This window comes from Dermacentor andersoni, chromosome 1 (genome assembly GCF_023375885.2).
Source record: "Dermacentor andersoni chromosome 1, qqDerAnde1_hic_scaffold, whole genome shotgun sequence".
NCBI classification, from domain to species: Eukaryota; Metazoa; Arthropoda; class Arachnida; order Ixodida; family Ixodidae; genus Dermacentor; species Dermacentor andersoni.
The window spans coordinates 121,317,817-121,342,490 of record NC_092814.1 but is presented as its reverse complement, the minus strand read 5'-3'; the positions used below and the strand labels follow the sequence as shown (position 1 = coordinate 121,342,490).

The 24,674-nt window shown below is 44.1% G+C and overlaps 2 protein-coding genes across 4 annotated transcripts in view; one reads left to right on the top strand and one right to left on the bottom strand.

Moving 5' to 3' along the window:
- The window catches only part of LOC126544027 (uncharacterized), a 65,057-nt gene extending 62,930 nt beyond the window's left edge, over window positions 1-2,127 (top strand). Inside the window, exon 6 of the mRNA XM_050191214.3 lies at window positions 1,784-2,127. Coding sequence (XP_050047171.2) covers window positions 1,784-1,854 — 71 coding nt within the window. The 3' untranslated portion in view covers window positions 1,855-2,127. The remainder of the gene's footprint in view (window positions 1-1,783) is intronic.
- Window positions 2,128-13,839: 11,712 nt separating this feature from the next.
- On the bottom strand, window positions 13,840-24,570 carry LOC126544019 (ileal sodium/bile acid cotransporter-like). 3 transcript variants are annotated; one of them, XM_072286900.1, is made up of 4 exons: window positions 23,867-24,570; window positions 21,360-21,531; window positions 19,474-20,163; window positions 13,840-15,516 (listed from the first exon to the last, which is right to left on the bottom strand). In XM_072286900.1, exons 1-4 carry the CDS (start codon window positions 24,377-24,379, stop codon window positions 15,494-15,496), a joined length of 1,398 nt encoding a protein of 465 aa, XP_072143001.1. In that variant the 5' UTR covers window positions 24,380-24,570; the 3' UTR covers window positions 13,840-15,493. The 3 variants fall into 3 exon arrangements, with proteins under 3 accessions (XP_072143001.1, XP_072143005.1, XP_050047156.1); XM_072286904.1 differs by having other exon boundaries at window positions 13,840-14,773; XM_050191199.3 differs by having other exon boundaries at window positions 19,580-20,163.
- Window positions 24,571-24,674: the final 104 nt, after the last annotated feature.

Here is a 24,674-nt window from a genome sequence, read left to right as displayed (position 1 = left end):
GCCTGCTTGCCGGGAGCGGAAGGCTCTCTGCAAGAGTTTGTCACCAGCTCAGGACGTCAAAATGACTTGTAATTTAACCTAATGAACTTTGCCTACTTAACTGCAAGTCTGCAAAACAGTGTGGTATTACAAGCATGAAACATTTCCCATGCACGGAGATTTCCAGACGCTTTCGCAGCGGCTAACGCTGCATGCGCGTATGATATTTCACTGCTACAAAGTGACTGACTCTGAATAAGGGGCCGCAGACACAAAACTTTTTGTTCGCAAGTGATTTCTTTCCACTGGCCGGCCGCCTTCACTAATACGTCCAGCTATATGATTGCCATGGGTCGCATTTGCTCCTACGAACAGTTGTAGCGTGAAAACATTTTTTTTTTTTTTTTTGTGAATGCGGGGCCAAGGCTCTTGTAAGATATCATGAACACGATGTCATAAACGCATTCTCGGTTGCGACCCAGAAAGCCTTGAAACTAAAGCACCACTGCCGCTAACAGAAGGCGGAAACGTCGTAACAGTGCATCACGGGAATGGGGAGACCTAACTCAAACCGCACCATTGCCTGCTGTGTAGGTGCCGTTATCGAGATTGCAAACGCTGCACGCAAGGGTAACAAAGGCACCCCTTCGGATATCGCGCAGAAATCTCCATGTAATTTCGCGCAGTTCCCGCACAGACAGAACTAGTTTACCGCCAGCTGTTTATTACTGAAACGGTCACTCACTAAAGTTTTACTCGTGTTTCCGCTTTAAAAGATAATAAGGGATCTCCTTTAGCTTTTTCTCTCTCTCACAAGTTTGACTTAGCGAAAGTATAGCCGGCTAAAAACGAGACGGAATGACGCGAGCACTAGTGGCCAACCGACCGCTGTCACATAGAGGTATATACTTTCGCATGTTTCTCTATGCTTTAAATAGAATACGCCATCGCAAATAATACATTGCGCTGAAGTACATAAGAAGCACGAGCCTACGATGTCAAGCAAGCTCGAAAACTCTACAAGGTTATCCACAATACTCTGTCGTATATAGAAGCGGCCTGAGACAAAGCGAAAGCCGTTTACTCAGTCATTTGCTACGAACGAAGTGAATTTTGCAAAAGCAACGCCAAATTCAATTCGAAGCGGGCAGCCGGGACCGCCGCCATGTTTTACGTAAACTACGCAAACAACGCAAAGACGCTAACGCTAAATCTAAGAAATAGCGTGCGTACGCTATATACGCTGTGGGTCGTTTAGCGTTCTGTGCATGCGCAGTGACGACCCGCTATATTATAGCGTACGCACTGGTATAGCGCACACTAAACTAAAGCTGTCTATACTGCGACAGTGCCTATATTTCACCTGCATTAACCAAGCTGTGTCGACTACGTTCAATCTCACCAGCTACCTGCATTGGAGCGAAAGCGACAGGTCTCGCCAACCAACGAGGAACGAGAACCGGCTGACTTGTCTCCTATTGATAGTAGAAAGAAGAGCTCATTGTCCGCCACTAATCCTTCCGCGGTTCTTCCTTTTAACCTACATCCACCGCGCGGTGATTTTTGTTGTTGTTACTGTTCTGCGATATTGTGCTAATTCTGCTATAATCAGCACTAATCTGCGATAGCCGTGCGAACCGCCGTCCTTCTTTTCCTCGCCCTTCATTGGCTGACGCCTTTGCCGACACGGCTCGTAGCGTTCGCCGCATCGGCATAGAGTATATGGTGTAGTATACTTAGGTGCGTGGGACCGCCCACGCCGCCGTTGAAAGCGATTGTGTGACGTTTGCTTCCCTCTTCCCAGGCAACGGCCCAAGCCGCATGAAGCGGGGCATCGCCGAAGAGAAGGACTGCGCCTGCAACTGCTCCTGCTGAGCAGCGGACACCGAGGCGCTCTCCGCTGGCCAGTGCGCCGGCGGCGACCGGACCGCGGCACGACACCGCGTGACCAATATCCTATCACCCCACAATCAAAGAGATGCAACAAACGACCGGCCCAAAGAGGCATCTGCCCTAACCACAGACGCCACGTCTGTGAAGTACATTTGTGTATACGTTCCGACACCCTTGGCAAATAAAACAAACGCGGTTGGGAATTGGCGAACGAGACGGACCAGGCTGATTTCCCAAGGCTTCCCTCAACTGAAACGCTATCATTGTTATCAGCTGTACGGCGTGTGCTCCTATGTCGGCAGGGCGGCGAATGCGCTCATCTATTTTGATGAACGCAACCACACAATGGGGACGCCTGGCTGTGCGCTTCGTGATATCCTCGCGGTGACCCTCGTCACTTTCGGAAGAAATTTCTCATTGTCGCTTGTACAACGGTTATCCAGACTGTGCTGCGCGATCGGTGGCTTCCCAACGCCACGAAAATGTCTCAGCCAACAATACCTGTGCCCATCAAGTTTTCTCTGTAAGTTCCCGGCGACTATACCTGGGAAGTTCACGCAGTTTTGAAGGCATGAACTACAGACAACGCGCTAACAAATAACTCTACTGGTTACACCTATTTCAGATAAGTAATATAAACAAAAAATATATATTTATTGGAATCTCCGGCCTTATATACTGCATGCAAGAACCAGGTATAAGAAGCATATATAGGGAAAAAAGGAGGGGAGGACATGCCCCCTCTCCCCATTAACGTCAACTTACAGAAATATAAATCGGATTCATCTCGTCATCACCGCAGCCCACTTGCGTCTGGACTAAATTAGTTGCTGAGACACCGCCCATACCCGGAAACATAATTTTTTTTTTCGTTTATCCCAAGCTGTTCAAGAATTTCATAGAAACGTTCGGCTAAATGGGTATCGAAATGTTTGGACGCTGACGAAACGCGACGTAGAGTGGACAAATAAAATTTTGTTTGGGGGGACATTTAGGGGCTGGATCGCAACTTTGTGCAGCGACTGATCGCTGCAGACGAGCGATGAATGCGCGACTATGTTCAGAAAAGCGAAGCCACCGTAATGGTGGCAGCCCGATTCTCAGCAACCCAAGAATGCCACGTATCAAGGATAAGTCAAAGAGCTGAAGGTTATAGATTTTTACGAATAAATAAGGCGTTCTAACCATCACCGATTTTTGTAATTTTGATATACTGAACACAGATTAGTTATGCAATTCTTTAATTCAAGGGAGAACTGAAAGTATCAAGGTGATGGAAGTTCCGAGGAGTTTTCGCTTTGGAAGGACAATGCCCTAGCTGCTAGGATTTCCGAAACAATTAGCCTTTCTTAAATAATTTGCCATGCACTGACCCTCCTCGTTACTGCCAAATTTTGGCCTTTCTATTTTCTGTTTCTTAATCGCTATATAGATCGATTGAAGGGAATGAATTTTTAGAATAATATTGAAGAGATTGTTACAGCGCGGAATGTCAGCGACCAGTCATCATAACTTCTTTCAGATTGTCCAAAAAAATATTTTGCAAACAATTTCATCAGAGCATTTTGAAATGCATAAAGGGTATGCCGGGTCAGCTGATATTTTCGCGGCTTTATTACGCCTCTTCTTTCTCGGTCTGGGTGGAAGCTTTTCAACAGCCATGTATGTTTTCTTCGCGTTATGCTTATGCTTATGTTATTATTATTATTATTATTGTTATTATTATTATTATTATTATTATTATTATTATTATTATAGGTAAACTCTTTGGGATCCATTTAATAACTATAGTTACCGCGAAGTAAATGGCAAGGAACAAAAATACATTCAAACAATGCCCTGCAGTTTCCTTCACTGACCTGTATGTTTCGTATACGCCCTCGCACATACTACCACCCATTTCACGGCGTGGGTTTAACATACACTTCGGAGAAAGGTAGATGGGTTGTTAGCTGGTGGATTAGGTCGGCTACTTCATTTCACTTCCGAAAGGACACGAAAATCCAACTACGCACTAAACGGGTGCAACACATGCTAGAAAGAACTCGGGAATGAGAACAGTTAGTAACCACGAATGTTTGGAATTATTGGAAGCGAGAACTAAATCTAACCAAGGACAAGAAAGAAGAGAGAGAGAGAGAGAAAAGCGGCGAGCGAAAACTCAGATTTGAGCGGGAAGTTAAAGTGCAAAAACAAAAACGCTCATCGAGTTCAGACGCATGCACACAGTGCTCTCAGCACACTAAGCGACGCCAAGCTTAGGCCATTATCGTCAGCCTTACACGCTGTAGTCAATGTTGACGGCCCCTTGACATCGCCGAGATGATCACGCAACGTTCCCATTCACAAGCACAGCAGAAGAGGAACGCTTCGGTAACAACGCGCACGACACGCCGCCTTCACTATGCTTGCTGTGTATATGCCTCATCGCGATGAATATGCGAGACACTCCCCCCCCCCAAAAGGGCCGTAACTTCTTTCGCCCCATTCCGCGCTCATATAATCAGGCAGTGAGTGGTTGCCAAACTACGCCATACCAGTTTACTCGGGAAGTGACTTTACTACTCAAAGTGTATTCATACTATCAGATGTCTTTGTACAGCGCAGACGACATACGGACCAGGAAAAGAAAGAAAAAACGCACACGAACGCTGCGTTGTCTACGAGAAGCAGACGACACAGGCGGTTTGTTGTGACTACGTTCCCCTCCGTGCGAAAGAGAAACGCGTTCCGCACAGCGCTCGATTTGCCCGTGTACATCCCTCACCTGCGTATCTTCCGCGCTGTACATTTGGTCGCGTGAATATTTTGACGACTGCAGCTACTTGTCGCCAGACCTGATGCGTTGCCTGCGCCGAAAAAAAAAATTCACGCTCGCCTTGACGTCTTAAAACAATACGAACACACGGAATATACCGACGTCCCTTCTGTTTCCAATTCGCATCGGCGAAGCGTTACTGTCGAGATGCTGCGCTCTCAACAGCAGCTGCAGCAAGGATTAAGAGGAAGCTTTAGCTCGGGTGCTCCTATCTAAATACATGTAAAAGGAGAATTCGTTTTTCTTGGCGACCACAACACCAAATTTGACGGGGTTTGTTGCATTTAAAAGAAAAACTTAAAATCTAGTGACTGTTGGTTTCGAATTTTCGATTTAGGTCGTCAATTTTTTATAAAAAATTGGCAAAAATCGCGAATTTTCAGAAATCGAAACTATCAAGTTTACAACTCTGTAACTCAGCAAGAATAGGTGATATCGCAATTCTGTGAATTGTACCTAATAGCACATCTAAAGCGGACAATTTTGACATTTATACATGAATCTCAAAAAAAATGTATTAATACGTAATTACAACTTTTGCAGAACCCTCGTAAACAACGTAACAAACTCACGTAAGATGTAAAATGACATATAAAATTTGTCCGCTTTGAATGATCTAATGGATGCCGTTTACAGAACCGCGATATCTGTTCTTGATGCAGAGCTATTAGTTTGTAAACTTCGTGCTTCTAGTTTTTTCAAATTTCTGAATTTTTGTAAATCTCTTTAACAAAATTCAAGCCTTAAATCGAAATTCCGCTTCCAACAGTTACTAGAATTTAACTTTCTCTCTCAAAAGCAACAAATTTCATTAAAATCGGTCCAGGGGTTATCTCAGAAAAAGGTTTTTGCGTTTTTACATGTATTTGAATAGGCCGCGTCGGAGTTGGGCCCGAGCTAAAGCTTCCTCTTAAGACAATATTCCCTGTTCGTAACTTTCAACCCGTATTTTGAGCGCATTCCAGGTGAATCGTGATTGCGCTACAATGTTTTTTTTCTCCGCCCGCTAAAGTCATGCAAAGCGAAATGTCAGCCAAATTATAATGTACACAACTGAATAAACTTTGCTCTTAATGTTTCGAGATATTAATTCCCAAAGTGCGCGACGACACACATGGGCTCGCGCGATATTAATAAAAAAAAATATTGCAAGGGTGTGCACAGGGCAACATGCTGAGGCAACATTCCGTTAGTGCTGAAGCGTCAGCCTAAAATTTACCGAAATATTTTGTTGAAAAGAAACATTCATTAAGAGTCGCAATGAATACTCTCAAAGTACATGCGACGAAACACATGGGCGTAATAATGATTTTCGTGCTTCAATGCATAAAACGGCGTGTTGTTAAAAAAAAAAAAGTCGAACAGTGCGTTTTTACCGCTAGCCTTCATGGCGCATATCTCGAAATCTTAGTCGTCCTCAGAATTCTGTCCAAGTGGATATGCCTAGGACCCCCACCAACTACAATCAATAAATTGCGATACGTGTCCTGAAAATGATCAGTTAAAAGCTTAACTAGTGAAATTTTGTTAATTAATAGATTGCGCATATCGATTTCACGTGAAAGTAATGTGAGCATCCTAGGGCAATCCAGCACAAAGACTACAATTATGTTATCATGCCACAGGAAGATCTTTAAAAATTGTGTACAGTCTAAAAAATGTATTAACATCGTACGTTGGCGCATATACTTCTCGTTCGTTATGTACCACCAGTTTCGTTGGATACATATGTAACTACGTATATTTTATAATAAGCGCCACAGGAGAAACATTCAAATACGATACCAAGTTACGAATGCCGTTAGAAGTATGACAGAAATGATTAAGTTTAGCTGCATAGAAAATGGAGGAAATAGCAAGTTTGTCATCTGAAATATGCATCGCAAATTATACATGCGCACAGGAAGAACTGCGTGCGACTGCCGTAACTTCTACTTTCTTGTGTATACGTTGTTCGCAATACATCGGAGTGATCGGACGGAGGAATGCATTGCCTGAAAGGAAGCAGAACTCATTCTGCGGAAAATTTGCAGCCGTGCGAATTTCTTGGCAATAAGTACACGTCTCTTAACCGTGCTCATATTAAGCAGATATTTGCCGCAACACGTAAGTATCCGTCTGCCAGCACGTGACCAGCATCACAGATTGACTAAGACCATTCCGTTAATACATTGCACATACAGGGTGTCCCAACTATCATATGCACCAAGATTTAAAAATATGCAACTGCCACGTGACTGGGCAGAACCAAGGTAATGTTGTTTGCCGTCGCTTGAAGATACTCAATATTCTTTTGCGTTCCACCTAATTACGTATAATTAGGTGAAAAGTGTCAATGAGAAAATTGTAGAGCGACACGAAAAACTCCCGATACAGCTTTGTGTTGCTCAATACGTGCCACATAAAAGGATTTTTCCCTAGCGTGAAAGAAGCCCACGAATACGTGCAAAGTGCCTCGAGCGGTCAGTCGCGCGCCAATTTCGCGCGTATTCGCGGGCTTCTATCAGGCTCGGAAAAACACTTTTATGTACCACGTACTGAGCAAAACAAAGCTGTATCGGGAGCTTTTCATGTCGCCCTACAATTTTCTCATTGACACTTTTAATCTAACTATAGTATTTGAGAAATTGATTTATTTAATTAAGACTAATTATATGCAATTCGACGGAACGCAAGAAATAAGACGAGTATCTCCAGACGACGGCAGAGAACATTACTTTGGTTCTGCCCAGCTACGTGGCATTCGCATATCTTTAAATCTTGGTGCATTATAGTTGGGACAGCCCGTATAGAGCATTGCGGCATTATTTTTCGAATAACAACTGCAACGTGGGAAACAAAAAGGCCAGACCACTCTAGTTCCTTAGAATCAATCGCAAGTTCCGTTTTAACTCATTTCTCAGACAGCACGCTGCTAAGCTCGCGCATTCGATCCCGGCCGCGGCGACCGCATTGCGCCAGGGACGGAATGCAAAAGGCGCGCGCGTGCCGTCCGTTAGAGAACACCAGGCGGTGAAAATTCATCAGGATTCCGCCACTACTGTGTGCCTCATAATCAGACCGTGGTTTTAGCACGTAAAATCCAAGAATATATTAATTGTTTTTTTTTTTTCAGTTATCAGAACGAATGCGCCGGGAAGACAACCTTCGAACGTTCCCAGCCGTCACACATCTGGAGGAAAGCAAAGGTAATTGCTGTAGAATCGAAGCCACAAATATTCTCGGACGTAACGCGCGGCGTCTTCTTTCCCCAGTACTTCCTCAATGTCTCTCACGGCGCGGTTGGAAATAACACACGTACAACCGTGCGGGTTACCTATATATCGAACTTTTTTGTGATCCCTTTCAGATTCGATATATCCGGGTTCGACTGCATTCTTTATTTTTCTAAATAAAGTCTGCTACTACTACTGCGGTGGCTACAGGGCCGACGCCCTCGTGCGTCGCACTGTCGGTTCCGCAGCTCACACAACTCGACGGTTTACATTGAGACGAGATCCACTGGCATTGTATAAGCGGGGAGGCAGATGAGGGACCCAGCGAAGTCCAATGTTGCCGTCGAAGAGACGCTAAAGGGGAGAGAGACAAGTGCGTCCAGCGTGGAGCAAGCAGCGTACAGTGTTTCGCGATCTCCCGAGCGACCGCGCGCCGAGGAACGGTCCGTTGCAGCGGCAGCGATAAATAAAGGTGTTCAATATCGAGTATGCCTTCTGGAGGCGCGAGATCTTCCAACTTGCTCAGCATGACAGGGAGGAGAAAAAGAGGACTCTGACGTGTGCCCGCAGAACTCAACCATTCGATATGCGCATCAGCCGTTGGACGACGACCGACTAACTCCTTCGATGGTAGGAGCGGATTCGGTGTCCTTCCTCGGGGACAACTATTCGCGAAGTGGCGTAGACCAGTGATGTTCCGTGCAGGGAATTCTCGGCCACAATTTTGGACGAAAGGAAAAGAAAGAGAAGGAATCTTTGCGATATCGCGGGGAATTTTAATATTGGTTAATATTACAATTATGCCTTTGAGCGAGCCATCGCTTCGACAAAGCACAGCGCACCCTCCTCTGCGCACGGGCCAAACGTGGAGTCGGTCGGCTTCAAGTTCTAATAGCCATTGTTGTTAAAAAGCTGATGTGCTCTTTCGATACAACACGCGAACTGCAATTTGTTGCACCAATATTCGACAAGGCGACCGACCCAGTATCGCTGAACAGCTGCGAGCCACCAGTGTTAGTTGAGGCTATAGAGCTCTACGTGGTAGATATGTCGGGAACAGACATTAGAAAGTGCCACATCAAAAATCGACTTCTCATATTGCTGTTCGGCCGACATGTCGAATAAACTGTGCAATGTTTTTGAATACACACACACACGTGTGTGTGTGTGCAGGGAAACTTGCGGGTTTTCTTTTTCCTTTTTTTTTTTGAATAATACAGGGAGCATTGTCGGAAACAGGGAATTTTCGTGCATGGGAATTCTGCTGCAACGTATGCAGAACATCACTACTGTAGGCTGCTTTCGGCGTACTGATTGCAGCGAGCAGGTGCACAACTTGGCACAACGAACTCGATTCTGTCCCAATAAAAAGAAGACAAAAGAAAACGGTTTATTCCCGTTTCTTCATGCAAATGCTAATGACACAAGCTGCAGTGGCTCGAGTAGTCATGTGCCTATGAACAGTATAAGTTGCTAAGGTGCGCCGATAGAGAAACTACCTATATTAAAGCCAGCGTCACGTGACGACCATGTGCTCAAACCATGGTGCATGATATTCTCTTTAGGGTGTGGACAGTGCTCCTTGCAGAAAGGCCTGATAATGCCCCCTATTTCGAAACCATAGGTATGTCATGTGGAAATGCTTTTCTATAGGAAATGTCCGCAGTTCTGTCACTGTTCTGTTGTTGATCCGCGCCGGTCCTGTGCACGATGAGCGAACGGACTGTCTGCTAGATACCCTGACAACGAAACATTTGCTTTCTTTCATACGTTTCCCTGGTATGTTGCGCCTATTTTTCAACAGTTCACACTGCAATCATCGGTCTGTTTGAGAGCAGCATGAAGGGACATTATCTAGGGCCCTATAACGTAAAACTATTCCAATATGTTTTTATTTCAATCTCCTGACGTCAAATTTGCGTAACCGCCGACGCAAGCATCGGGCGCTTACCCGCAGGGCTGTCTGAGCAGACCAATCAAACGCTCTCCTCGTTCACAGGAGATTACGTTTGTTTGCTTGAAAAACGAATAACATTGCCTACACTGAGCGGCTTGCCTTACCTAATTGGCTGGCAAGAGGCGAGGAGTACGCTCAAGTGAAGAAGGATTCGACGGGGCTGAGCCACTGAATTGAAAATCGATAACCGGATGAAGAGGGTGGTGCCGGCGTCTGCGATTGGTCCGCTTTTCCTTAATTAGCTCGCGGTGGCTGGTCGAAAAACGTGGCAGCATGTAACGGAAGCTTAAGAATGACGCTAAAACGGATCCTCGGCAAAGAAGAGTTGTCAGAGCGAGGTCGTAAATGTGCCGAAACTGCTCGAAAACGTTACGCGGCCACGCAAAACGTTTTATTATACGCAAATAAACCCATGCTCTCCGGCCGGTGCGAGTGGCCAGCGCCTGAGCGATCGGCCGCAGCTATATTTTATTCCTTTCGGAACGGGGCAGCCTGCGGCTATTCAGAAGAAAATTCAGTTTTGTTCGGCATATTGATGCATCTTTAACGCGTACACGTCACTTTGAGGCGGTGAGTTCTTGCGGTCTTGTGACGTCGCGTGATAACAGGTGGAGTGGGTGCAGCCCGAAAGCTTTTGACCAATAGCCGAGGGCTAATGGCTAAAAGGCGTCGAATCAGAAATAACTATTTTTCTTTTGTTCGGTCAAATCATGCATAATCAGTGCGTACACGTCATATGAGATCGGGAGCTATCACGCTTTTCGCGACGTCGCGTGGCAGACAGGTGAAGTGGGGGTGGTCCAAAAACGTTTTTGACCAATCGTGGAGAGCTGATTGCAGAATCGGAATAGAAAACTTTGGAATAGTTTAACGTTATAGCGCCCATCGACGCGCTCGAGATGGCATTCATTGCAACGTGCCTACACCTTAAGAGCATAAAAATTTCACAGTGGCACACATTGTGGCACGCTGCGATACGTCATGCGTTGTCGCGACCAAAGAGAGTGCTGCAAACATGTCAGACAACGGATAAAGGAACACCAAGGAGTAATTCTTTCCTAGGGCGCTTGAGTTTTCTATCCATCAACTGCTGGCCTTTCAGCCCTCAAAGGTTACTAGCCAACATTTCAGCAAGTGTGGCGCGACAGCGTTTCGCGAGCTGCGTCCAGAAGAAAGCTGACCTTCGTGTCTAGTAGCAGCTGCACTGACTGCATCGCGGGAACACTGATCGCTGATATAGACCCTTGGCAACGGCGTTTTGCTTTGCGTAAGAAACAGGGGCGTAGCCGGAGGGGGGGGGGCTTATGGGACTTCAGCGCCCCCCCCCCCGAAATTTTTTCGTGCTGTCCATGCGCCGCCGGCCAAAACAACCCCCGGCGCCGGAAATCATGCACGATTTTGTCTAGAATGTCCTTTTCACGCTCGAAAAAACATTTTAGCGCGAACATTGCGAAATCGGGCTGGATTTCGCGGCAGCGCCCATGCACCGGGAGTCACATATCGTAACGCAAGGAGCTCCATCCCAGCACAAAGTTCCAAAGGCGCGGCGGGCGAGCTCGTCGCGGCATCTCGCTGAGACCGCGGAATCGGGAGCAGTAGGATTTCAATTCTGACACTTCATGGGTATAAAGTTCTAATAAACTTTTGATGCGAAAGGTGCATTGATATTTCCAAAGTCGTGCTTTAGATTTTCGATTCCGGCACTTTGTGGGCTTAATGTTGTTATAAACATTTGAAGCCAAAGGTGCATTGACTTTTCTAAAGTCTTAGATCGGAACATACAACGAGACAAGCCAAATCAACACACTATCAGACAAGTTGGCAAAGCCAGCAGCAGTACCCCGTTTGTCATATATTTGCATTGGCTCACTTTCATTTGACTCGCCCTCGTATATTTTTCAGAACGGCTTTATGTAGATGCTCTCTGTTGGGACAATAATTTCGGCGCAATTACTCACGATACACGACAGGTGACAGCTGCTCCTGCGTAATACATTGGAATAAATGACAGCGTCATTGAGATCTTTCACTGGCCGTTGCATATGTACAAAAATGTAAATAAGGTTGTTGAATGACAAAGTTTCATTAACATATTTGCACTCAACTTGTTCATTTCATGGCCTTTACATTTTTCATATCAGTGGCATGCACTGCTTTGCTGGTTTCGAACTGATATAGTTCTAAGGATCGTGTGATATTTTCTTTACCTATTAAATAGACAAAAACATGGAAGCATTGATATCAGTTATTTTGAGCACAATTTCTGGTACATACGAGTATATATTTTTATTAAAAATACATATATTACTTGTTTTGACAGTGCGTAGCGTTCAAGAATTCGTTTGCAGCATATTTGGCAATGGCAATGCAGTTATTATTCATGTATTTGATCTCTCGACAAATTGTTTAAGAGGAAGCTTTAGCTCGGGCCGAACTCCGACGCGGCCTTTTCAAATGAATGTAAAACACAGAAACGCTTTTCTTAGATAACCCCTGGATCACTTTTAATGGAATTTGTTGCATTTGAGAAAGTTAACTTCTAGTATCTGTTGGAAGCGGAAGCTCGATTTAGGGCCTGAATTGTTTAAAATATACTGAAAAATGTGAAAGTGAGAAAAAATAGAAGCACGACCTTTACAAACTAAAAGCTCTTCATCAAAAACAGATATCGCGGTTCTTCAAACGGCATCTATTATAAGTCAAAGCGGACAAATTTGGCATGTCAATTTGTATCTTATGTGAATTAGTTACATGGTGCACAATGGTTCTGAAAAAGCCGTATTTCGATAATGCCAAATTGTTTGAGATTCAGTTGTAACATATCAATTTTGTCCGCTGTAGATGTACTATTAGATGCAATTCACAGAATTGTGATATTATTTTTCCTTGTTGCGTTAGAGTTTTAAACGTGATAGTTTCGGCTTCTGAAAATTTGAGATTTGTGCCAATTTTTAATAAGAAATTGACAACCTAAATGAAAAATTCAAAACCAGAAGACAGTAGAATTTAAGTTTTTCTTTTAAATGCAACAAACCTTATCAAATTTTGTGCAGTGGTTGCCGAGAAAAACTAATTCACCTTCTACATGTATTAGATAGGAGCATCCGAGATAAAGCTTCCTCTTAAGGAGGAAGCCAAGCTGCAACATGCCCCCCCCCCCCCGCCCTCCTGAAAGAAGTTTCTGGCTACGCCACTAGTAAGAAACTGGTTACGTATTCGCAGTTCAGCAGTTAGACTTCCGCTGCTTTTTAAGATCATCTAGAATAACCCAGTAGACGATGAGGAAGGACCTCCGACTCGGTGTTGTTGGAAATAAACTTGACACTTGCAGAAATGCACCACAGTAAAGGGTTGGTTGACTGCATCACGTAGGTAGCGGAAATAACGCCAATCGAGCTCGCAGTCTGTTCATGGTTTGGTTACAGTGCGCGCGCGCGTTTCGTTCGCACTCGTTAGGGCCCACCTGTGGCTGTTGAAAATGCCAAGAACACGACCTCGAGCTTGACTCGTGCTAGTACATTCGACATTTTTTGACATTCGTTCCCTATAGCAAGAATCGTGAAAACGAGCTCGGAACGAGAGCGAGCCAGGTTGCCACTTCCTGCACTGTCAAGAACTGAGAATTTTTTTTTTTTTTTCATACCAAGTTGGTACTCAGTGCTTTCACAAATGCAGTACAAACGGGATATATTTTCTTCTATGTAGATTTAAGGAGGCCCACGACAAAACACAAGTCAAATAAGAGTGAAGACCAGAGTTCACACTCATATAGCAATATAAGGTGCAATTCTGGCTCTACTGCTAGTAAAAATTGGATAATATGGGCTCCCACAAGAAAGCACCATGACCACACCTGACCAAGCCTCATTCAAGGAACATTTGTAAAAAGCAATAAAAGAGTGTGCCTAGTCACTGCAGTTGCAGGATACAGCTGTATCCAACTATAAGCATGAATGAAACAAACAAGTCTACACAAATTTGCTTATGCTAGTTTATTTGTTTTTATAACAGGAAAGTATGCATCTAAATAATTTGTTTGAACATTGGGCTACAGCGACACAGACATAATAAACACACTTCTGGTCACCCTGAAGCATCAAAAATACTTTTGTGCTTCTTAATAAGTATCAGTACATATGGGCCATTTTAAAAAGATCACCAGCCACATGTTTAAGTACCAATCATAGTTGCACATTCCTTGTAGCTTAGCTTACCAAAGGTAATGATGCCACATGCAACAATGAAAACACTCCCAGCTGCAGAATGCAAGGTTCATGAAGTGACTGCACAATTGAGATGATTTGTTTCTGACAGTATTAACCAGCCAGAAGTCAATTCGTTAAACTACAGCCTTTAACAAACGCCACTCCTTAAGTGTGCAAGCACCTAAGAAATGAAGCCACAAGAACAGTGTTTATAGAAGTAAAACTATATGATGGCCCTTGATATTCACTTATCACCATGATTCCGACAAATAGAAGAGCAATGCTTTGAACACCAATGACAGAAGGCAATGAAAAGTGTTCAAAGAATCACCTGGAAACATCATTGAGGGCTCAGAATAAGCCAAACACTTGGAACTCATTATTTGTTCACAGCACAGCACAGTGTAAAGCATACTGCAATAACTCCTTTCAATAACCACAACAACAGGAACAGAGCTATAAAACCCATTTTACATGCACGGTTAGCAAACATGCAAGCATTGAGAAGTAAGGAGCTAACATATCCTACAAAAGGCTTTATATGAAAAGGTAGATTGCACCAGTTGACTGACTCGGATCCCAGCAGCCAGGCAAGCTAATTCCTCTTCCGTTCAGTGGATGGCGTAAAAGGGTTGACCACTTGTCAAGGACCAGCTGCAAGCTCCACTGCTAGGACATGCAGTGATGCCAAGTCACGAGATGGTCCCTAGGAGAGTCAACAAGGACAGGGCCACACAAAGAGAAAACCGACGCAGACAAGAAAAAAAAAAAGAGAGATAGAGACCGGTTAGTAAAGCAGTCATTCCGCTTCTTTCTGCATTCTTCACATGCACAAAGTCATCCCACTGCATTAGCAATCTGCCTGATTTCCACACCGATAGAGGAAGACAAAATATTTGCTTTTCCACACACACAAAAAAAATAAGATTACTGCAAGAGAAAATTACCAAGAGGAAAATTGAAACGTGTTCTGGTCTCCCACCTTGCCATCAGAAAGAGCTTGTCAGGCTTATCCTTGAAGCTACTATGCAGAAGCATGGTGTTACAAAGCTGTTTGTTAGTGAAGCACCAAGCACAGAACAGCTAAAAAACAAAAAAAAGGGGCTCTATAGAGGCCAAGCTGTGCTACGTGACAAAGATCTGAAGAATGCAAATACTAATGTTTTCACAAGATAATGTGTAGCACTCGCATGTCAGTATTTCAATACTATAACGAAATGAAATATCAAAACAAAACAAACAAAGAAACAATCAAACAGTGCTTCAAACAGGCTAACAACTCACCAAACACAAGGACAAAACAAAAGGAAAAGAAAATGAAAGTCAGCAGAGCCACAAAACACGCTAAGCAGCGCTAAAATAAGGCAGACAGCAATCCACACGTATCTGGTTCCCTGCTCCATGAAATCAGTCAGACAGTAGCGGACTATCCAACTTGTCGTACCGCACCTGAAGATCAAAAAGAAAGATAGTTGGAAGAAAGAATTTTGTAGTGCCCCCCTCTCATTCCAGAACTGATAATTGAAATGTGTCTAACTGAGGCAATTTTTTAGCGGTACACATTTTGTCATTCATTGAAGGAGCAAGAGCTAAGGCACTCATGACTTGAACACATGGAACATTAACCAGTATGGATTTTACTGGCTACAGAACAGTATACTCGACAGCCACTTGCTATTGTTGCAGTTGTCACACAAAAGCTATCTAACCTTCTACCCCTACTGCTGAAAGTCGTCAATGATTGCTTCACTGTGGCATGAGACACGCATTAGAAAAACTATCATCTTAGTGTTTAAACTACCTTGGACCACCAATAGATGAATAATCTCTAGCAAGTTTCCACAAAGACAGACTGGATTTTTTTTGCATATATCTACAGCCGCTGAACGATTTTTCGGACACAGAGAAGGCAAGGGTAGTACCAGAATTTTTCTGTTGGGGGTGCAGAGACAGAGTCTCCCTTTTCGTTGGGGGTGCAGGAGCGCACTTCATTACTTGGCATACCGTGGTTGTAGGAGAGGGCCATTGCAAGGGGGGGGGGGGGGGTCGGTCGTCCCCTTTAGAACTACCCCTTAGAGGTCGTAAAAATGTCATAATTAGGCAGTCTGAAAAACTAATTTTGAGAGAAAAAAAAGTTTTGCTTCTTTTTTTACAAGGCCAGCAGCACGGAAAATTTGTTTAGACTTTTGTTTGGCATTGTACTTTAGTGACGTAACATCTACTTGAAATTTTGTGGAGGTCAATGCTGAATAGATGTTTCACCACAGAACACTTATGTTTCGTGTTCCCTCATTGCATGCCATCGCAGGGCCACTATAATGTGAGGATTTCTTTAGCTCAATCAGATTCTATGTGCTTCTCATTATCCACCCTTTACAACAAGCCGATCCTGCTGATAACGTGGGCTGAGCGCCACTTAACCCCTCATGAGATGTGTTTGAATACAACCGTTACATTAACCCGGCCTAAATGTCGCTTGCAACCATTTCTGCACGATGCCAGCAGTTTAGCCTGTTATGCACAAATTCAGTTTGGAACTGTCCATACACGCGAGTGCTTACACCTTTCCCTTAAGTAAGCACACACACGAGTAAGCACACGCTCGCGGTAGTTGCCAGCTGGTCACTCAGGGACCTGAACGTGGCTTCTGCGACTGTCAGTCTAACCCATGCACGCAATCTCTGCCGTCATCACTGATGAGCTGCTCATATGAACACTTTATAGCAGAAAGCTTCGATAATCATCAAATTTTGGTCATGGCCACATAGCCACGATCATAGGCCTAATGATCGCTGCTTCGTGTGTCAATTAAAGTTATGGTTTGGCACCGAATTGGCACAGAACTATTAGCAGCAGCTGCATGGAATTCGGAAAGCCGTAAGACAAGCTTGTCAACAAAAGTGAGGGTATCGGCAGCAACTTGAATGGTACCCACCATTCACAGCTGCCACCGTTGCGACATAACATGCAAAGATCATATCCGAAAGACTGAATGAGATGTCCATGAGGCACCATACAACATCCGAAAGTTCAGTTGTTGTCATACAGTAGTCCTACGGAGAAGGTGGCTCCACCGTGGAGGATGTCCAAAAATTCGGTTAGCGACTGTATGTATGTGCGTCTATATATAAACAAGCAGTTATTTCCGATATACTTCCATTTTAATGGCAGCATGTCCCATTCATATGTCTCTATTAAGCAATCTGCCAGACATAACTTAATGGCCTCATAGTGCTTTTGCCACAAACTTTGGGTGCTGAGACAGACATAACCAATAAAGACCCCTCACAACAAAACAAGCACAGAGCACAGCAAGCAATAGTTGTTAGCCAGTGTTAATTCAAACAAAGCAAGCAAAAGCAACCACGATGCAAGTTTATCCTCCACCACATCTCTCTTACAAGTTCTCAAGTGGTGCTGGAAAAAGGCTTGTCATGTGGGAAAAAAGTTGGCCATCACTGCTAAGTACTACATAATTAAATTAAAAAGCATGGATTTCAATTTGGTGTCAAAACCTGGTGCACTATGAATAACAAAGTAAACTTGAGCCAGAAATCAAATATGAACAAAACAGGCTATCACAGTGTACTGAGAGATTTCACAAGCACTTTTAATTATATTAAAAAAGAAATAAAATGGTTCCTGCTGATACGAGATTCTTCAAAGCCGTCATTACTACGTTAAAAGTCAGATCGTCGAACTCAATTTCCTCTGCAGTTGCAAAGCAAAATGCACGACAGCTATTTGTAGTGCAGTGAACAAATGAAGCTGTCCAGGCTTAAGTTTTAAGTTTCAGAGATCTCTGTAAAAGAATTATGCAGGCACAAAAGACAAAGTGACATTCTTGCACACTAACCATAGCATTCTGCTAGCTACCAGGTCGCTTCTGTTCTTTTTTTTTTCAATATAAGAATGTTTGGCACACACTATAAGATATGCCTGTTGGGTCCACCATAACAGCATGCCTCCTGCATTAAATTGAAGCATAAAAATGCCTATGCAAATATACCTCACTTAAACATGTCAACAGCTGTACGTATTGAAATGAAGGTCGGACCACGTAACTGCACTGAGCCCACTGCAGCCAGGAAGAAGGAAAAACAGAGGCCAGAATAGGCCGCTTACAATGTAAGCAACACACATTCCTCCTGAATGCAAGATGGCAGCATGCACTAAGAAAAAAAATCAAATGCTTACAGAAATTTATGTTAGTTGTAAGGGGGGATGCGGGGCTAAAATTACAATTTTCATCAGAACCCCACATTTCCCAATTTTGTTTTTGATTTCTAAGCATATAAAGGAGGTTCTTGCTAAGTTTGCTTATTTGCATGATAGAAGAGAAGAAAACGAGCTTCTTATCCAACAGTTGCATATGTTTTGGCATGTTTTGAGACCTTTGAAGTGATTTTTCTCTATTAGCACTTTCTGGCCAATTCACACTTTTAGGAAACTACTGCTTTGAAACAGCAAAGGTGAAAACTGTTTCTAGGCTGAATACATGTGAGGAACATGACTATGGACATAGCAAGTAAATATTTCTGGATTACAGTTAAAGAAAATAAACACCACTTTAGCTTTCTAGCAATGCGGTTCCTACAAAATGCATAAAATTGCAAGCAGCTGCTTCTATCTAGTAATATAGGGTGTCCAGAAGATATTTATTCAAAAAACCTTCATCTAGCTTTATAGTTGTGAAAATTATAGTTTTCCTAAGATGACACAATCATTTGCTCAATGGGACATGCATAACTTTTTTTTGTATTTGTGCTAGGTTAATCAAATTTGCTACATGTTCTAATGACAAGAAGACAAAGCCTCATGCAAAATTTCGTTAAAATTGGCACATCAGCTCATAAGTTTACCTTTCGGCCCCGCATCACCTCTTAAATGTTTCATTTTTTACTCACATTATCATGCTTCAAGAGGTAAATACATTTTACTATCTCAACTTATCACTAGGTTCCGTAAGCATGTGTGTCCCTATATTTGGCAAAGCAAGCAGGTTAGGGAAGTTAATGAAGAAGTGGTAAACTTAAGGGTGTATGATTAAATGCACAAGTCTTTTCTCAAGATCATACAAAATATGAAATATGATGTTGCAAGCGCTTCTTGTCTCTCAATAGAATTGACTCATAAAAAAACATGACACATATAAAATTGAGAATACTTCTGACTCATAATTTCAGCTTGCTCTTGGGCACACTTATTGGTTAAAATATTGTGCAGGCCAACAGTGTCAGTAGTAAGCAACTGAATCTCCTCCCAAGTGTTCAAAGCGTGTGCTTGTAGGGAAAGGATGGAAAGACAGGCAACCCCCAAAACAAGGCCACAGCAGGTGCACAGGGAACAGGAGCGAGGGACACCAAGTCACACCAACAACACATCACAGCCGCTCAGGATCGTCACCGTAGCTGGCCTCAGCAGCCTTCCCGCCACCGAGCGTGCCGTTGGCTACTGTTCCGTTGCAGACTGTCAATGCCCGCTTCTCCTCCACATCACCCGCGGCGCCTACCTCAGCAAAGGCTGCCACACCTTTTGCGTCCGCCACTGCGTCGGCCCGGTGACAGCAGCGGCTGTACACCTTCTGCCCCAGCAGCAGCAGCAGCAGTGGGATGGGAGTCACAATGGAGGCCGCCACAGGCACCACTGATGCAATGTCTGCCTCCGGCTGAGGCAGGGAGAAGCCCAGCAACACAATGGCAATGCCCGTGTTCTGGACGCCAGTCTCTATGGACACTGCGAGCACGTCAGCCCACGGAAGGCCTGCACATCGGGTGGCCAGGGCACCCACTGCAAAGCCTACCCAGACGTTGGCTGCTGCAGCCAACAGTACTTGCCAGCTCATCAGCTGGAACATGTACAGGTTGGCATATGTGCCAAACACAACTATGTACACTATCATGGCCACGGACACTGGGGCCAGCAAGCGCTTGCACACGTCAGCAGCCTTGGGCCGCCAACGCTGCAGGGCCAGACCAACACCGAGTGGCAGCGTCATTGACACCAATGTGGTGAATATGTTGCGGAAGGGAATGCGCAGCGATGCCTCTTGGAACAGGTTGCGTCCAAGTGTGAACAGCCAGAGGGGCATAGTGCCTGCAGTAAGAAAACAATACTCTCAAAAACACAACTTTGCCTATTGTATATGTTGGTCACAGAGTACCAAGTGCATTTCCCAATTCAGTGTCACCCGCCAAAATGTGGCTGGCATCAGTTATGAGAATTCTATTTTCCATGCAAACTGGCCCAGGTGGTACCTTTCAATATTTTCTTGCCTAATTGATTTAGTCAGCTTACAGAGTCAGTTCAACGGTTAATATCGCTTTCTCTTTGTAAATATATTTAGATGTATCAAACCATTTCTCGATAAAAAAATGATGTTCAAAACCAATGAAAGGCTTCAGTGGTCATTTTTAGTACATTGCTAAAATAGCAAGGTATAATAATTAGTCTTGCCAGCTAAGTACATTTCAAAATTGTGTAGTGAAAAATTTGCTGTTGTACAAGCTGAAATAATATCCCAGACGCCTCAGTTTTCACTGCAAGTACATTTTCTATGCAAATGAAAGTCACATTTACAAAATAAAACCAAAATCAAGAAGGGGGCTGACAGATGTAGTAGCACACTGCGGTATAAAGGTTATAAACAGGCATAAGGCGCCTCAGAAAGGCTGGGCAATGTCTCAGTACGAGGACCATGACAAAGATCTTATCGAAACATTGGCCAGCCTTTCTGAGGCACCTTATCCCTGTTTATAACCTTTATATCACAATTTACAAAAGAAAGTCAGTCTAAAGATATGCAGCAAGAGCCTATGGAATATAGAAATCTTCCACAAAATGCACATGCTGCATTTCATGTACATTGTTAAACAACGTGTTAAAGAGTTAACTTTTCAGTTTTTCATACTACATATTTCCACAGTGCTGAAACATATTAGCTGGAACAGCCATGTATTTCATGGCACACTTAAGAGTCCACATTTCTCAAAACATGTAGTAGGCACAATGTTTCTAATAAAAGCTGGTGCTCTGAGTGCTGGCCAATTTCAATTCTGCCATTATAACACATCTCCTAAAGTAAATTGTTAATAAGTTAATTACCAAAACTGTTACTCAATAACCGCATTGACAATTATCCTCCAAATTATGATGTTTGCCACTGCTGCGATGCTTGCCCAGTTGAAATGGTTATTTTGTCTTGAATCGCCTATTTTTAAAAATCCAAGACCGTTGTCGCAGAAACATGTGGAATAACAAAGTTCTCTAGAATACAAAGAAACAAACCTTACCCAAAGAAGCAATGGTGCTGATGAAGGTCATGGCAATGCTTAAGTTCAGGTTACCACCAAGAAGAACCGTCCACATGTTGCTAGCTCCTCCGCCAGGGGAACAGCCAAATGTGAAAAGTCCTAGCTGCAGGTATGCTTCTTCGAAAAGCCACTGTGCCATTCCATAAGCCACCTGCAGCAAGGAAAACAGTTCCATGCCAAAAGGAGACTAATAGATTAGGTGCATCGTAGGCATAATGTGGAAAACTAACGTGACCAATGGAGGGCAACATTTCAAAGCAACATGGCAGCTGCAAGAGACGCTGTAATGGAATGCTTCAGATTAATTTTGATCCTTTGCAATTCTTTATGAGCATCCAAAGGTCAGCACATGGATGTTCTTGCATTATGTCCCTATTTGAATGCAGCGAGTAATTGAACCTGTGACTCCAGGTAAATTAGCTAAGAATAATGCTTATCTGGTGACCAACAAGCACAGCAGAAAAAAAAATTTACCTTTTACGAGGAAATAAGTTTCCCCGAAGCCAAGCTCATCATATAGCAGCAGTATCAAACTTGCAGAGAAAAAAAAAAATTTGTTTCATATACTGCAAATTCTTGTACAAGTAGTATTTACATGTCTTGTCAGAAAAGAATGAATCCATCTCAAGGCTGGTCTCAGAGGAAGCATGATACTCCAGAAACGTTAAAAATATTGGCACTGCAGCAAGTAGGCAGGACTGAATGAAAATACAATGAAAACGCTAAGAAACAAAGAGAGGTTGGCTAAACATATTTTTGTGAAGCTTTCTCAATTTTTGTAAAGATTTTGTTGCCCCGAAGGGTAACAATAGCTCCACAAAAAGTACCCAATTTTGCTCAAAAGGCAGGGAGTCCTGCAGTTGAATCAGCAGACGTTTTGATAGTCTTGCCCTTGCAAGTGCATGGAATCAAGGCAAGGGTGCCTCAAATCCACTGACCTCGCATCCTGCATTAGCACGCCCCAAAAGCATATGAGAGGTACCAGGTGAGGCAGCCAGGCACTTCTCATAAGCTTAACCAATCCAGAAAGAAGAAATAAAATCAGAAGTAATAAGGAAATTGACAAAGAAAAAAGCCCTAACCCCTTCCACCTACAACAGACAATGAACAAAGGTTTGCACAAGAGTGATGCTAAATACAACCCAGGAAAGAGGAATCACTTGGCACAGTACTCAAGGGGTGCACTTTGGAAGCCAAGTTTATCCCTTTGCAAATCCACTCAACACAGTAAAGCATCTGCTGTGCCAATCATTGCTTGCACATTTAAGTGTGGCTCAACATGTCAGTTATGTATTCTTAATGTAATGAATATTATGTAGTTTTAACCAGTCATACTTGTGACGTGGGGTTAGTCGGAATAATTTTTTTTTCATGCCCCAAAGTCATGCAAAAAATAGTGTGTGGAATACTATAAAACTGCAAACAGAAAACAATACCGATAACGCATATACTGCAAAAAAATGTACGGTAGCTACTCAACGTGCAAGGCAAGAAGACTATAGAAATGAAACTGTTTCTACAGTGAAATACCTCAAGGTGAAGAGGAAACAAAGTGTAGTTCACACACAGCTTATGCTCTAGCAACAATTTGGAGCTTTTCTTTCTGAATGAGGAGGAATATAAAAAGAAGATTAAGGTTGTATGACAGTCCAGTACAACTACCTTTTTCGGTACAGCCTCCAGCAGAATTGTCTTGAGCTCACTTTTCACGTGCTCTAGACAGGTGTGCTGGGGGCTGTGCATTTTCCAGTTCCTTGCACTCGCTTTCAACTGCTTTTGAACCATTATTTAAGAATAAGCAATGTATCACATAGTGGACAATAAAACTGATCGTACACTGAATGAACATGGGATTTAAATTGCACAAATTCTCAACATAACCATATTCTTGCCCGTTTAACGTGGTGGAAGCATAACAATGAAAGAACAACCCATGCCACATTGAAAATATGTGGTTAAAATCGATCATTTTGTCATGACGTGCAACTGCAAGGGGCCTCCCTCACTCGTGCCACATCGAAAATAACTTTTTGAAAGCAATCATTTTGTAGTGAATTATGTAACTGCACGAAACCTGCAAGGAACTGACAGCGTCCACGTGAAATACCTGCTATCTGGTGACAACAAGCTATAGGAAACCAGTGGCGACCGACACACCACATCCGCCACTCAATGCAAGACCTCTTGCGACAGGTTTCCTAGAAGAATGGGTGGCGTCAAGGTCCGTCTCTAGACAAGGCCTCTGGCGTTCACTCTCGCGTGCCACAAGCGCGGTCTTGTTGCCGGCACGCGAGGGTCAGCCACTTTCAGCCAACGCCGTGAGCGTGTGTTATGCCAATAACGTCGCTCAATCATCGGCTGCCTCAGGCGACGCCGTTCAGCGAGCAGTGCACGGCAGTTGCTGGGATTAAGTGCGCACACAAGCAGCACTTTCGCACGACAAGCGCCTGGACGGAACAACGACTATGTAGGGCAGTGGAACTCACCAAAGGCATGGCAAGATACTGGCTGAAGAAGCCCACCACTGGGCCTATAGGTCTTCGCAGCACATCTTTCACAACTTCCATGTCTAAAGCACAACCCATGTTGATGTAGTTTAATGAAACTAGCACGGCCACGGATACCGTGAATATTAAGGAGAGTCTGTTCTGCTTCCGCACTACGCTGACGGGAAGAAACTCGTTCGACTCAGTGCCATTGGTCACAACGCGCACCTTAGCGTGACCCAGAAAGTTCCCCTTCACGGCAAACGTCCCGTTGACAAAAGCGCCAGTTTCAGTCACATTTAGATCGGCCACCGATGCCACATACGGATTGTCTGAGGCGACGCTGAAGAATCGTGGCTCCAGAGCGGGTGCGGAAAACGAGACACGCGCCAGGTCGCCTTGTTTCAACTTCTCCACGCGCGCTGGGTTGAAGGCCACGGACAGCGCGGCCACAACCTCGAGCAAAAGCAACAGAAGGCTCAACAACAGCGCCAGCAGAACCACGGGACACATGGCTCAGGATAGGTCACGACAACAGCTTGATGGAGACACACTTGATGTTCCAAATGCCGGCGCCACTTGAAAAACCAGTCTCCACAAACGAGGCCGCGAGACGAAGCACCGCTGCCTCGACCGCCCGGCAGCTGAAGCAAGGACGCTGGTGTGCGCGCCTTCCACCGCTGAACACGAACCAAATGCCGAGCTGACGTCACGCGCCGCCAGCGGCGACAATGAACGTAGGCGCTCTGGGGGGAAGCAGAGGGGAAACGAAGCGCGCACACCTGGCGGTGGCAGTAGTAACTAAGAA

Coding starts and splice junctions, on each gene's coding strand:
- LOC126544019 (XM_072286900.1), bottom strand. CDS start 24,379: ATGTGTCCCGTGGTTCTGCTGGCGCTGTTGTTGAGCCTTCTGTTGCTT. Junction 21,532..23,866: donor AGTATCTTGCCATGCCTTTG/GTGAGTTCCACT, acceptor TCCTTGCTGCAG/GTGGCTTATGGAATGGCACA. Junction 20,164..21,359: donor CAGCACCATTGCTTCTTTGG/GTAAGGTTTGTT, acceptor TTCTTACTGCAG/GCACTATGCCCCTCTGGCTG.